At 41.7% G+C, this 14754-nt stretch overlaps 2 protein-coding genes across 2 annotated transcripts; one reads left to right on the top strand and one right to left on the bottom strand.

Moving 5' to 3' along the window:
• Positions 1 to 724: 724 nt before the first annotated feature.
• LOC307270411 (uncharacterized protein) lies at positions 725 to 2699 on the top strand. The gene is made up of 2 exons (XM_080054293.1): positions 725 to 798; positions 1346 to 2699. Exon 2 carries the CDS (start codon positions 1355 to 1357, stop codon positions 2240 to 2242), a length of 888 nt encoding a protein of 295 aa, XP_079910419.1. The 5' UTR covers positions 725 to 798; positions 1346 to 1354; the 3' UTR covers positions 2243 to 2699.
• A 4786-nt stretch (positions 2700 to 7485) lies between these two features.
• Positions 7486 to 9074, bottom strand: LOC307270418 (uncharacterized protein). Its single transcript, XM_080054299.1, has 2 exons — positions 8934 to 9074; positions 7486 to 8706 (listed from the first exon to the last, which is right to left on the bottom strand). Exon 2 carries the CDS (start codon positions 8695 to 8697, stop codon positions 7810 to 7812), a length of 888 nt encoding a protein of 295 aa, XP_079910425.1. The 5' UTR covers positions 8698 to 8706; positions 8934 to 9074; the 3' UTR covers positions 7486 to 7809.
• Positions 9075 to 14754: the final 5680 nt, after the last annotated feature.

Here is a 14754-nt window from a genome sequence, read left to right on the forward strand (position 1 = left end):
TAAGTAGCCTATACCTTTAAGAAATGCTATTGAGCAACGTTTGCATTTATTTAGTGTTACTTGATGATAAAGGGTTCCCACTTTACAATTATGGTCACAGAGAACATTAACAGAGAACATTAACAGAGAACATTAACAGAGAACATTAACAGAGAGCAATAACCAGTACAAACAGTTTCAAGCCTTTGAAACTTATTTTTTTCAAATTTGAATTATGTCAGGATTGTAATCCCTTTGAAGTCAATATCTTCACCAAACAATATGCATTCTCTCTCCTTGGAGTTCATGTGTGAATCACATTTCATGTCAGTCCTCTTGGTATTTTGAGAGTCTAGAAATCGTTCCAAACAAATCCTACAAAGAAGGAAATCCCACATAATACTAAACCTTTATATTACACCACAGTAGTTACTCTGTGTGCACAGGAGATGATGCTTTTGCACATTATTTGTTTAGATCATGAATTCGGTATTTACAAATATAATCAAAATATGATAAAATTCAGGTTCAAATACAGGAAAAAATAATCAACATTATTTTGATAACGTAAAATTCCGAAACTCACATTGTTATCATCAGTTGAAGTCCTTTCATAAAGAAAAATGATTGCAGTATTTGTGAAATTCTTCATACCTTCAGGACATTTTTTTTGGAATGACGCATCAAAAGTTATAATTGCACAATGAGCCACAGCATCTCTTTTCTCTATATAAAGGAGGCTGACTCTTGGTAGGTGCATCAGAATTCAGCACATCAGTTGACTTCTTCCTGCCTATCATTCACCCTGTGAGCAGACACGTAAGTGTTCAAGAATCTTTTTTCTAAAGACTTAAGATTTGTTTTTTAAATCAGACCTTAATCCATTATAATCTGTGTAAATGGGGGCAGTATGCGTGCACATGTAAAGTATTATTTACCTCAGATTTCATTATGGTCATCGATATTATATATAATATATATATACACTCACCGGCCACTTTATTAGGTACACCTATTCAATTGCTTATAAAATCCAATAGCTAATCAGCCAATCACATGGCAGCAACTCAGTGCATTGTTCAAAGTCACTTAAACCCCCTTTCGTCCCCATTCTGTTGCTTGGTTTTAACTGCAATAAGTTGTCCTGTCCAGGTCTACATGTCTAAATGCATTGAGTTGCTGCCATGAGATTGGCTGATAAGTTATAGTGTTAACAAGAAATTGATCCACTGTACCTAATAAAGTGGTCGGTGAGAGTATGTATTATATATAAGTGATATTTTAATTTGCCACAATTATATTACAGCTCACCTGAAAAGTTATACTTCTAACATTGTTTACTCATGATCTTCCTTCTTGTTTGCAGTTAAACACAATGTCTTTCATTACCGACATTAATGTGTCCCTCGATGCAATTGACGAGCAAAGTCTCCAAGCACAAGGTTTCTTCATAATCAATGAGAATCTGAACAAAGGGGTAGGAGGAGCGCGCATCTTTCTTTGGTACAAGAGAGGAGCCAATCCTGCAGCAGCAATCACCAGGATTCAAGCGTCATTCAACGACGAGATGGCCGAGGGGCTGGGAAAAGCAGGGTACACAAAGATCTGCAAAGACCTCAATGCTGGAGCAGGATTCATATCCAGACCAATCTACCTGTGGTACTTCAGAGGGTCCGGAGAATACCATACTCCCATAGAGGACATTTCTGTCACTACAAGTGTAGCAAATGAAGGCCAGAAGTTTACTCGGGGCTGGGAGAGAGTGGCCTGTGATCTGAACCGAGGGGTTGGAGGGGACTGGATCCACATCTGGATGAAGAGATCAGAGCAAACCTACATCTGTGATGTCAATGCCACTGATTCCTTCGGTGTGGACAAAGAAAACTTCAAGGATGGCTACATCCGTGTGGATGAAGATACTAACAGGGGTCCCAATGGGTCCTTCGTCTTCCTCTGGTACCGTCAGACCACCGACCCGGAGCGTGCTCTCACTGACCTGCAAGTCTCCACCGATGAGAACAAGATGGAGGAACTTGAGCAGCAAGGCTACACACCAGTGAGTGTGAACCTCAACGACCGGAGCGGAGCTGACCAGGTGTACATGTGGTACAAGAAAACCAACGGCGCCAATCCCATTAAGGCCGTGACCCTGATTGTCAACGAAGAAGCTCGCCCAGATTATTTGAGGGCTGGTATCAATGTAATAGACAAAAATCTCAACGAGGGAAACTGCGGCCCCATCTACCTGTGTTTTAACCAGTGAAAGCCAGAGAAAGCCTTCCCCATGGCAAAACACCACAATCAGTCTCCCCCTCCCCCTCAAAAAAGTAGGTGGGGGGGGGGGGGGGGCACCTGTGGCGCAGTGGATAAAAAAAAAGTAAAATCATTTTGGTGAACGCTTCTTTTAACCTTTTTTTTCTGTTTTACTACAGTGTATAAACAATGTGATTCATTACTTAACATGTTTACTACTGGTAATAAGTATCAATGGTGTTTGGGTTAAATGTTAAACTTGTTCAAATGAAATTAATCAAACTGTTTCAAATGGCTGTTTATCGTGAAGTTTGAGCTCTGTATCTCTTTGTTCTGCACATTTCCTGCTTAAAAATAAATCAAAAAAGACAAAGTTGAATGTTCAGTGTGTTTGCTTTAGACTGAGTGTTTTCATCTTCTTATTCCCATCACTGTCCTACTGACAACACAGGGCCCACATCTATCACACTGCTAAAAGTAACATTTTTAAACTTTATTGTAAAGTTTATTTAAATTTATCAATTTCAGAAAAATATGTTTAAAAAATCATCCTATAGTAACTTATGCATTTCTTCTAAAGTGAAATGCTCTTTTAGGGAGCCCAAGTTCCTAGATGAATATTGTGCACACACATTTGGAGACTGTTATGTACAAACTATCCTTGGTAATGATAAATAAATAGTTTGATAAAATCCCTTTATGGGGACACATGTCTGTGTATCTCTGAGCTAGCTTTTCACCTAGCACAAAGGCTATCACTAAAGCAGGTAATAACTACACTGAACTAATTAAAACACGTTATAACCTCTGCACAATGTCTGTCATGTTCACCTGCAGCAGAATATAAATTATCAAATCAGTTTTATTTTGTACAGCCCAATATCACAAATAGACAGTTGCCTCAGTGGGCTTTACATTCCATAAAATGTGTTGTTTTATCGAGGACAATAAGCTAATAACTATACTTCATATTTTAATTAGATATACAGTGTATGTCTTTTCATTGGTTAAACACATGATGAAAACTGCTAGAGTTTAAAGGCAGAATTTCAACGGTTCCTGCCTCTCTCTCTTTGGAACGTAAGACGTTGCAATCAATATTACTCTAACAATTATAGGGCCGACATTCAGCAGGGTGATTTATTTGACCGATCACTGATAAAATTAATTAATTAGAAAGTGCACTACTTTGACTCTGCTGCAGCTTTGTTCCTCCCTCTGCTGAGTTTACACTCACCATTCACTCTGACTTAATGTCTCGCCCACAACACTGTCTGATTGGCTAGATGCCCACAACTCCATCTGATTGGCTAGACGTCACACGAGTAATGGCCAATCAAGACTGATGCCTTGGTGCCACTGATTCATAATAGGTTTGTACGTGATACAGTACTAAGTACAAGTAATATAGCAGTAGCTTCCAAGTTAGCACATAAGATACACAAATCTGAATAATAAAGAGGCTATTTGGGAATAAGAAAATATCTGTATTTATCTCATTATAGGTGCTTTTGCAAATTCCTGTTTGGATTCAGTCTCATCCCGAGTTCACACTGAAGGTTTCACAACAAACTGGCAAAGACTGGATGGGAAGGACCGGTTTAAATCAGTTAGCTGTCAATCAGAGTGAATGAACTGCAGGTGGGAGGAGTTTAGCTGGAGAGCAGAGTTTAGGTGAGCCACGCCCAGACACACACTGACAGACAGGGGAGACAAACAGACAGAACAGAGTGGGGAAAACATGGGACAGACAGGGGAAACACAGCTAGTTGTCAGTTATTACCAGCTATTCATTTAGTGCCAGGAAATGTCTTGGCATCTATTATATATTCACTGTATGAGTTATTCTTCATGTAGAAAGATTTCGTGTTTCCATCTTTTCAATGTATGAAAAAGTGTTGCTTTTAGTAATTGTAACATTTTAATTCATTTTCCATAATTTTGCAGTCTCGACTGTTGGTTGGTCCTAACAGCTGTGATGATGATGTCACTTTGATAATTTGGGGATTGTGACAGTGTTTCTCACTGTTTCAGCTCTTTACACATTGAGTCTGCCATCTGTCCCAATCCTTTGACACAGTGAATGAATGAGAGAGATGCAGGAGTCACTAACAGGCCCAGACGCCGTCCTATACGGACCTGGACCTGTCAATCAATCAATTATTTAAGTATTTTAAATTTTGACAAGGCGCTTCTACTTTGACCGGCGCAGCTTTTCTAGACTTTACGGTTTAGCACATCAGGAAATCCATTGACCAATTGCATTCGAGTAAAGCCGTCCCACGTGATGCCACTCCCGGCATCAGGCTCACAGACAGAGAGAGAGAGAGAGAGAGAGAGAGAGAGAGCTATGGGAGAGAACAGTGAACTGGAGACAGACAAATAACTAGACATCGCGCTCTCCCAAAACAAATAACACAACAACTAACACATTTGAGAAAGCCATTCCTTATGAAAAGACAGGCAAGCTCTGGAGAGAGGTAAAGGCAAATGTTTTACCTGGCAAAGGATATTATTTTAAGTTATGACAAAAAGTTTGTCCAAAAGAGTCTGAGGTAAACCATGTCAGCATTCTTGTTAATGTTAAAAATTGGTTAAATTGCACACAGATTAAATCTGGTTTAAAAAGCTAGGCAAGGCAAGGCAAGGCAAGGCAAGGCAAGGCAAGGCAAGGCAAGGCAAGGCAAGGCAAGGCAAGGTAAGTTTATTTATATAGCACAATTCAGACACAAGGCCACTCAAAGTGCTTTACAGGGGCAAGATTCGAATACATAAAACACATTATAAAACATTTAAAAGCGAATAAAAGAAGCAAATAAAATTAAAATTGCAGGTTAAAATGGAAACAAAAAAGTCTTCAGACTCGATTTAAAAGAACTGAGAGTTGCAGCAGACCTCAAGTTTTCTGGGAGTGTGTTCCAGATTTTTGGTGCATAATAACTAAAAGCTGCTTCTCCTTGTTTAGTCCTAACTCTGGGGACTGTAAGTAGACCTGTCCCAGACGACCTAAGGGCTCTGGACGGTTCATAACGTATCAGCATATCAGTAATGTATTTTGGCCCTAAACCATTTAGTGCTTTATAAACCAACATCAGTATTTTGAAATCAATTCTTTGAGTGACAGGAAGCCAGTGTAAAGACCTCAGAACTGGGGTAATGTGATCTACTTTAGAGGATGTAGTTTGTACAAATAGCTGTTGCCTCAGTATTGACAGAATTGACACACACACACACACACACACACACACACACACACACACACACACACACACACACACACACACACACACACACACACACACACACACACACACACACACACACACACACACAGGGTCGGAGGTTCGATCCCCCTTTTCCCCGCCACATGTTGAAGTGTCCCTGGGCAAGACATTGAACCCCGAATTGCTCCCGATAGTTAGCTTGCACCCTGCATGGTAGCTGCTGCTATCGGTGTATGAATGAAAACAATGTAAAGCGCTTTGAGTCTGTGGAAAACGGAGATAAAGCGCTATATAAGTCCATTTACCATTTACTCAGTGCTGCCAACTGACACCTGACACTCCTGCTGCTTTTGCATGTCAGCTGCACCAAGGCTTCTGTCTTGATTGGCCGTTACTCGTGTGACGTCTAGCCAATCAGATAGTGTTGTGAGAGTCTAGCCAATCAGACAGTGTTGTGGGCGAGACATTAAGTCAGAGTGAATGGTGAGTGTAAACTCAGCAGAGGGAACAAAGCTGCAGCAGAGTCAAAGTCGTGCACTTTCTAATTAATTCATTTTATCAGTGATCGGTCAAATAAACCCCCCTGCTGAATGTCGGCCCAATAATTTGTTAGAGAAATATTGATTTGAGTTCCTCACGTCCCAAAGATATTAGTGAGTCAGGATCCATTGAAATTTGTTATAGTTATTAGTAATTATTTCTGATTAAAACTATAATTATGGGGCGCTCCGGTGGTGTGGTGGGTAGAGCGCGTACCATATGGGCTCAGTCCTTGTCCCAGTGGTCGTGGGTCCGAATCCGACCCGTGGACCATTATTGATTGTCAACTAGGGCCCGACTGACATTGATTTTGGAGTGCTGATGCCGATACAGATTCCGATTATTTACCCTGGCTTTTCCTCCCTATTAACTATCTTACCTCTGCACTACTGTCTTTGTTATTATGTGGATGTCTGGATTTTATGTCTTTTATTTTTGTTATTGTTATTTTACCTGTTATTGTACCATTTTTCACCTACTGAATGCACTATAAACAGCACTTTGGTCAGTGCAAACTGTTATAAATGTGCTTTTATAAATACATTTTACTTACTTACTTATAACTCACCTAGGCCCTTTGGCACAAATCACCCCAACCCCAGCATTTTGGATAATAAGCATGATGCAGCAATTTAGGACTTACAGCGTGTTAACTGTATAGACTGAAAGTGTAGCATACTAAAGCACTAAAACATGTGTCAAACGTTTTCAAACGTGTCTATAATTGTTCAGGCACAATAATAAAAAAAACCTTGATCATAGAAATTTTACTTTGAAAGGCAAAACACAGTTTTTTTTAGCTTAAATGTGCTTATATCTTATTCCATGTCTCTCCCTTCTTTACAGGATGAGTCAAATGGATGGCTCTTTCAAAAATATGTGGTCACATTTCCAATTTCTTCTATGGTGGCACTACTTCCCCGCTGGCACAACTCACCCCACTCTCCCCTACTATATATATGATTATAATATACAGTAGTTATTTAGCTTATTGTCCTCGATAATGCAACATATTTTATAGTCTGCTGCAGGTAAACATGACAGACATTGTGCAGAGGTTATGAAAAGTGTTTTAGTGACTTAATTAGTTATTACCTGCTTTAGTGATAGCCTTTGTGCTAGGTGAATAGCTAGCTCAGAGATACAGTCACACAGACATGTGTCCCCATAGAGGGATTTTATCAAACTATTAATTTGTTATTACCAATGATAGTTTGTACAGAACAGTCTCCAAATGTGTGTGCACAATATTCATCAAGGATATACAATTAACCAACTTGGGAGCCCTCCCTAAAATAGCATTTTACTTTAGAAGAAATGCCGAAGTTACTTGAATTGTGCAACAAATTTAAAATCTACTTTTTCTAGCACAATAAACATTTTACTTTTAGCAGTGTGATAGATGTGGGCCCTGTGTTGTCAGTAGGACAGTGATGGGAATAAGAAGATGAAGACACTCAGTCTAAAGCAAACACACTGAACATTCAACTTTGTCTTTCTTGATTTATTTTTAAGCAGAAAAGTGCAGAACAAAGAGATACAGAGCTCAAACTTCACGATAAACAGCCATTTGAAACAGTTTGATTAATTTGATTTGAACACGTTTAACATTTAACCCAAACACCATTGATACTTATTACCAGTAGTAAACATGTTAAGTAATGAATCACATTGTTTATACACTGTAGTAAAACAGAAAGAAAGGTTGAAAGAAGCGTTCACCATTTTTTTTTGGGGGGGAGGGGGGCCTTGACGACAACTGAGTGTGGAGGATTCTCAGCTGTGTTGGCATGGGGACGGCTTTCTCTGGCTCTCAATTTTTAAAGGCCAGGAACATGGAGTTGCAGTTCCCTGCATTGAGATTTTTATCAATGACTTTGACACCATTCTTCGCATATTCCTGGCAAGTATTGTCATTGACAATCACGGTCATGCCCTCAATGGGATTGTCGCCTCTGCTTTTCTTGTACCACATGTACACCTGGCCAGCTCCGCTCTGATCGTTGAGGTTTGCATACAGTGATGAGTAGCCCTGCTGCTGATAACTCTGTCTCTCGGTGTTATCGGTGGAGATTTTCAGGTCAGTGAGCGCCTGCTCGGGGTTGGTGGTCTGACGGTACCAGAGGAAGACGAAGGACCCATTGGGACCCCTGTTAGTATCTTCATCTATACGGATGTAGCCATCCTTGAAGTTGTCTTTGTCCACACCGAAGGAATCAGTGGCATCGACATCACAGATGTAGGTTTGCTCTGATCTCTTCATCCAGATGTGGATCCAATCCCCTCCAACTTTGCGGTTCAGATCACAGCCCAGTCTCTCCCAGCCATTCCTAAACTTCCGGGCTTCATTTACGGAATTTGTAGTGACACTGATGTCCTCTATGGGTGTATGGAACCGCCCGCGCCCTTTGTAGTACCACAGGTAGATTTCTTTGCATTCGCATCCTGCTCCAGAATTGAGGTTTCTTTTGATCTTATGGTACCCGGCTTTCCCCAGCCCCACGGCCATCTCGTCGTTGAATGACGCTTGAATCCTGGTGATTGGTTTTGAGTTGCTTCCTAGTTTGTACCAAAGAAAGACGCGGTTTCCTCCGGTCCCCGCGTTCAGATTCTCATCGATGATGAAGAAACCTTGTGATTGGAGCTGTTGCTCCTCAAGTGCATTGACGGACACATAGATGTCGGTGACGTAGTCGCCCATTGTGGTTAACTGCAAACAAGAAGGAAGATCATGAGTAAACACAATATCACAAAGTTAAAAGCTTGACTCGTCACCATATTAAAATATAACTAGTCAAAAATTGATCACCATAATGACATAGGAAATTAATATGTGCATGCATACTGCCCCATTTACACTATTAACAAAGATCATAATGGATGAAGGTCTGATTTAAAAATTTAAAAAAGTCAATAGAAATATTCTTGAACACTTACTTGTCTGGTGACAGGGTGAATGATAGGCAGGAAGAAGTCAACTGATGTGCTGAATTCTGATGCACCTACCAAGAGTCAGCCTCCTTTATATAGAGAAAAGAGATGCTGTGGCTCATTGTGTAATCCCTACCTTTTGATGAGTCATCCAAAAAAATGTCCTCAAGGTATCTGTCGCCATGACATGTTCTAATGAGTCTTATTGAGTTTCTACCTGCTTTGGGCCAAATAAATGACAGGTGGCTTGGCAGGACTTCAGAGAAGAAAAGTTGATTAAGTAAAAAGAGCAGGACCTCACAACCCTCTATGTGCAGTCGAACTCTCTCTCTCGTTTGTCCATTGATTTCGATGATGACGTCGACTTTTAAACTGTTTGTAAAGTTTTAAATAAATAAAAACATGCTTTATAGCCGAAAACAGCACTACCACTTTCAACAGACAGAGTAACTGCATAGTCCCTTATGCCTCGTTTCCACCGAGTAGAGCGGGTCGGATCGGAGCGGTTCGGTCCGGGTAGCTTTTCATTTGCCAAAAGTTGGGTAGGGTATGGTTTAAGCGCACCTAACCGCTCTGAGCCGCTCCTAATTTTGGGTGGGGGGGGGGGGGAAAGAATCATTTCCGCCGTGTGTAGTCACCTCGGCAAGAGTGAAGAGAGTCTTGTGTTTTAGCGAAAATGTGAGCACAGCACTGTTTATTGTGTGGTGTTTTTCCTCGTCATTAAATTAATCAGTTGGTTACACTGTGTCCCATAGTCACGTAGCTGCCGCAGCCAGCGCTGTTCGCTCACTGTCTCTATCAGTTGCACCGAGCCGTCTCTGTGCGTTTACGCTCTCAACAACACGGGGGGAATAAATAAAGAAGCGGCTGGTTTGACCAAGCAAAAACGAGAGACCGCTGGCTTGACCACAGTTGTTCCACAGCCCGATAGTTTGACCCATATTCTGGCGGTGGCTATAGCAGTCCAGCCTAAACCCCACCCCACCAGTAAGCTGTCCCGCTCTGAGCCGCTCCGACCTGACCCGCTCTACTCGGTGGAAACGAGGCATTACATGTGGAAATGTGGTTCAATATAAGTGTCAAGTGTTATGTAGGATTTCTTTGGGAGAAATATGAATTCATGTTAGGACCACCAAGGCTTTCTGTTTCAAAGTGGTTCTTCTGACACATTAGTCATTATTGCACGGATATGGTCCCAACAAACACAAAGGCTCCAGCTGTGTAGCGATGTTAGCTCTACCTAGCATGCTGTGTAGCGATGTTAGCTTGGTGATGAATGTTCCACTCTGTGTTTGTCTGAGCTGGGGATCGAAGCAAAATAATCTCCACCAAAGTTTTCACTCTCAAATGGATTTAAGGGAAAAGATCTTATACATTTGGGGGGCGGCTGAAATCCTGTGTGTTTAGTGCCCATGTTCATTGTGAATAAGGTCATGTGCCTCTGCTCCATTGGTGGACTAATACAATGGCCACACAGACAGAGGCTGGGCTGCTGGTTCAGTGGGGCCCTAGTATGTTGAGGTGAGTAAGAAAGCAGCATCGGTTGTATTGGTGGTTCGGGCTAAAACGTTAATATTGCCTGTCTTATGGGTCAGTCTGTCTCTGACAAAAGTTCAGCTGTCTGGGCGCTCCGGTGGCGTAGTGGATAGAGCATGTACCATATTGGCTCCGGCCTTCGTTGCATTGGTCGCGGGTTCAAATCCGACCCGTGGACCTTTACTGCAGGTCATCCCCCCTCTCTGTCTCCCCATTTCAACTCTGTACTGTCTAATAAAGCTTGAAAATTCCCAAAAATAATCTTTAAAAAAAAAGTTCAGCTTTGTCCCCTGTTAGAACACACTTCATAATGGTTGTATTCTGTAAGAGTGGGTAAATCTTGTATATATTCTACAAGGTTAAAAACCCTAATCTCACAAATTGACAGTAACAGAATTGGGCAATACTTTAATTTGAACACCTGCAAAAGTGAGGAATACACATGTGGGTGTGTGTCTCTTGTTCAGTTCTGTCTCGTTTGGATCGATCCATAATGATTTATTGACTCTTGTTGTTTATTTGGCTCAAAGCAGGTAGTAATTAAAATTGATACTTCATGGGAGAACAGATTGCGTGTCCTTCATCACACCCACGCCTATTATACCTGTCCCTCTGTCTGTCTGTCTGTCTGTCTGTCTGTCCCTCTGTCTGTCTGTCTGTCTGTCTGTCTGTCTGTCTGTCTGTCCCTCTGTCTGTCCGTCCGTCTGTCTGTCTGTCTGTCTGTCTGTCTGTCTGTCTGTCTGTCTGTCCCTCTGTCTGTCCGTCTGTCCCTCTGTCTGTCTGTCTGTCTGTCCCTCTGTCTGTCTGTCTGTCTGTCTGTCTGTCTGTCTGTCTGTCTGTCTGTCTGTCTGTCTGTCTGCACATTTATTATTATTCAGTGGTAACTTGGCCTACATCCTCTAATGATTCTCGTACATTTCTGCCTTTTTTTTGGAATCCTGCCTGAACTCTGTAATTTTGGACTCGACTGCACTTATATAGTTTATTCTAAATGTATATTTAGATTTATTTATAATTATAAAGGACTCATTAAAACACTTGATGGGAGAACAGATAGCGTGTCCTTCTTTACACCCACGCCTATTAAACCTGGCACAAGAATAGTGCTATGATCTAGCAGCTGAAACCACAATGCAGGTTCATTCTAGTCTCTAGTGAGACTTCAGAGAATCGGGGGGCCGATGATCCACCCAGACACACTAGGGCTGTGTCTTGATTCAGGGGTTGCAGCCTTGGTAGGACGCAGTCTCGCGGTCTATGAAGGCTATAGCCTATGAAGGCCGATTTTAAGGCCGGTTTTAAGGCCAACGAGCCTTGTTAAATGAGACGGTCTCGGCAGGTCTCGGTTTACGAGCATTTCCGGTCTACGTAACAAGCCGTTACCTTGCGTGACGACTCGCCGCTCCTGTGCTGCCTAGCAACCCTGATGCCTTGCAAACGGGACAGCCTTTGCGCGCCGCTATGACGCAATCGGTCTTCAAATGCAGCCTACGTAGGGTGCAACCCCTGAATCAAGACACAGCCTAGGTAAGGCTGGACGTGGCTGAACAGTGCAGGTGAATATGGGAGAGGCACAGAGAAAGGGCTGATGTAGCTAAGCATGTAGAGCAGGTGAATATGGGAGAGGCACAGAGAAAGGGCTGATGTAGCTAAGCATGTAGAGCAGTTGTCCACTGATTACGGGGTTGGTGGTTTAATCCCCGCCTCCTGCCACATGTCCAAGTGTCCCTGAACCCCACATTGCTCTGATGGTTAGCTTGCACCCTCCGTGGTAGCTGCTATCAGTGTATGAGTGTCTGTGTGTGTGTAAATGAGACAAACTACGTTAAGTGCTTTGGATAAAAGCACTACCAGCAGCCTGTTTTCTATACTAGTACCTGTCAAGATCACACATAATTATGAAACCAGGCAGGCCTTAAGTTGTCGTTTCAAACAACCGAGACCTCGAACAAATGCACTGAAAAAAACTGTATTGTACAGAGCTATTGCATATTGGAACGGACTTCCGTACTGCCTCATTCTTAAGAGTAAAAAAATAGGATTTAGAAGGGAATTGAAAAAAGCTGTTTTGAGCAAAGAAATCAGGTTAAATTCAGTCAACCAGTGTTTGTAAAGCTGCAGAGTGCCTTATTTTGAATTCTTAGTTTAAACTTATATATAGGGACAGCTCTTAATGAAATGATCTCTGAATGTATACTTGTAGTGTGTATGTATGGTGCATGCAAATGTATTCTGTATGCTTACAATATGAACCTTTAGGCATCTAATGTGGGTAAGCGGGTGTGTGTATGCACACGGTATGATGTAGGCTATGATTTGAGTTTCTTCTTTTTTATGAGAAAAATGTAATTGCTTGTTTCAGATTTTTTTTTTGTGTATGTGATTCCTATTTTGGGAAAACTGTATAGGAATTGTTTTGCTTTTTAGGGACCCCAGGAAGAATAGTTGTCACAATGGTGACAACTAATGGGGATCCAACAAACAATAAACAAACTATATAAGTGCAGCCTAGTCCGAAAATACAGAGTTCAGGCAGGATCCAAAAATAGGTCAGAAATTCACGAGAATCATTACAGGAAGTAGACCAAGTTCCCACTGAATAATAACAAGATTTATTTATTTAAAGCACTTTCCAGTGTATTTAAAAGTGTTTTTGATTGTATTGCCTCAAAAAAAAGACTGGATGGGACGGACCGGTTTAAATCAGTTAGCTGTCAATCAGAGTGAATGAACTGCAGGTGGGAGGAGTTTAGCTGGAGAGCCGAATGTAGGTGAGCCACGCCCAGACACACACTGACAGACAGGGGAGACAAACAGACAGAACAGAGTGGGAAAAACATGGGAAACATTGATTTTTAGTGAATAATATTTTGGGCTTTGCTTGCTTTGTTGTTAAAATTATTATCTGTGAAATTGAATGATGTAAATACAGATATGAAGAAAGAACTGAGTTTGAAATGTTTCTACACACGGAATAACAAACAGTTAACAAACTAGATGCCCAGACATGTTCTGGCAGTAAATGAAAAGCTGATTAATGATCATAGCTTCAACCGTTGAAACACTTCATGGGAACGCATGATCAAAGCTTTCTCATCAGTCTTGCCAAATCTATTTATGTCTAGCAGCAGAGCTAACGTTAGCTTCATGCAGGCTGATGTCTTGCAGCAGAGCTAACGTTAGCTTCATGCAGGCTGATGTCTCTAGCAGCAGAGCTAACGTTAGCTTCATGCAGGCTGATGCCTAGCAGCAGAGCTAACGTTAGCTTCATGCAGGCTGATGTCTAGCAGCAGAGCTAACGTTAGCTTCATGCAGGCTGATGTCTAGCAGCAGAGCTAACGTTAGCTTCCTGCAGGCTGATGTCTCTAGCAGCAGAGCTAACGTTAGCTTCCTTGTCACTGGAGCTAGACTCACTGTGCGTTTAAAAAAACAAGGATATTTTTACTGCTTTTCAGACGGCTGGGGTCGACCTTGTTCAATTTATCATTTACTCGGTCGCTTTTGGATGTATTTGCACTTTACGCGTGTAGCTCTCTTCTCTGTCTCTCTGACTGAGGGTGTGTGTGAGCGTGTGTTGGTGTGTGTGTGTGTGCGTGTGTGTGTGTGTGTGTGGGTGTATGTGTGTCGTCGGTTGAGCCCCGCCCTTCACAAAACTCAAGAGGAGAGAGCAAAGCAACTCAGTGACACTACCTGCACATGAAGTAGATAAAAAACAAAAGCGTTTAGTTTGTTACGTGACATAGTAAAGTTGCCAAGATATTTTCTGGCAATGAATGAATAGCTTAATAATGGTAATAAAAACTTGCAAAACAGTTTGTGGGAAAACACATGTGGGTGTGTGTCTCTTGGGCAATACTTGAATTTGAACACCTGCAAAAGTGAGAAATCACCATTTCCCAGATGCCCAAAGTCACGTCTTCACAGCGCTTGTTTGGATCAACCAACAGTTGAGGTTGCCAAAGTTATATAAGATATTTAGTCATAACTTGAGCCATTTGTGGGAAAACACATGTGGGTGTGTGTGTCTCTTGGTCTGTCATTCATAATGATTTATCAACTCTTCATGGGAGAACAGATAGCGTGTCCTTCATTACACCCACGCCTATTAAACCTGGCACAAGAATAGTGATATGATCTAGCAGCTGTTATATGTGGGCTACACTCACGGACCTATAAAGGATACTCTGTGTCCCGCTGCTACGATGTCACTATAGTTAGCCTGTAGCTTCTGCGGCCCGCGCTGTTTGCTCACTGTCTCTGTCGGCTTGCACCAAGCTGTCTCTGTGCAAAA

The sequence above is a fragment of the Ammodytes marinus genome (genome assembly GCF_949987685.1).
Source record: "Ammodytes marinus genome assembly, contig: scaffold_76, whole genome shotgun sequence".
NCBI classification, from domain to species: Eukaryota; Metazoa; Chordata; class Actinopteri; order Uranoscopiformes; family Ammodytidae; genus Ammodytes; species Ammodytes marinus.

Coding starts and splice junctions, on each gene's coding strand:
- LOC307270411 (XM_080054293.1), top strand. CDS start 1,355: ATGTCTTTCATTACCGACATTAATGTGTCCCTCGATGCAATTGACGAG.
- LOC307270418 (XM_080054299.1), bottom strand. CDS start 8,697: ATGGGCGACTACGTCACCGACATCTATGTGTCCGTCAATGCACTTGAG.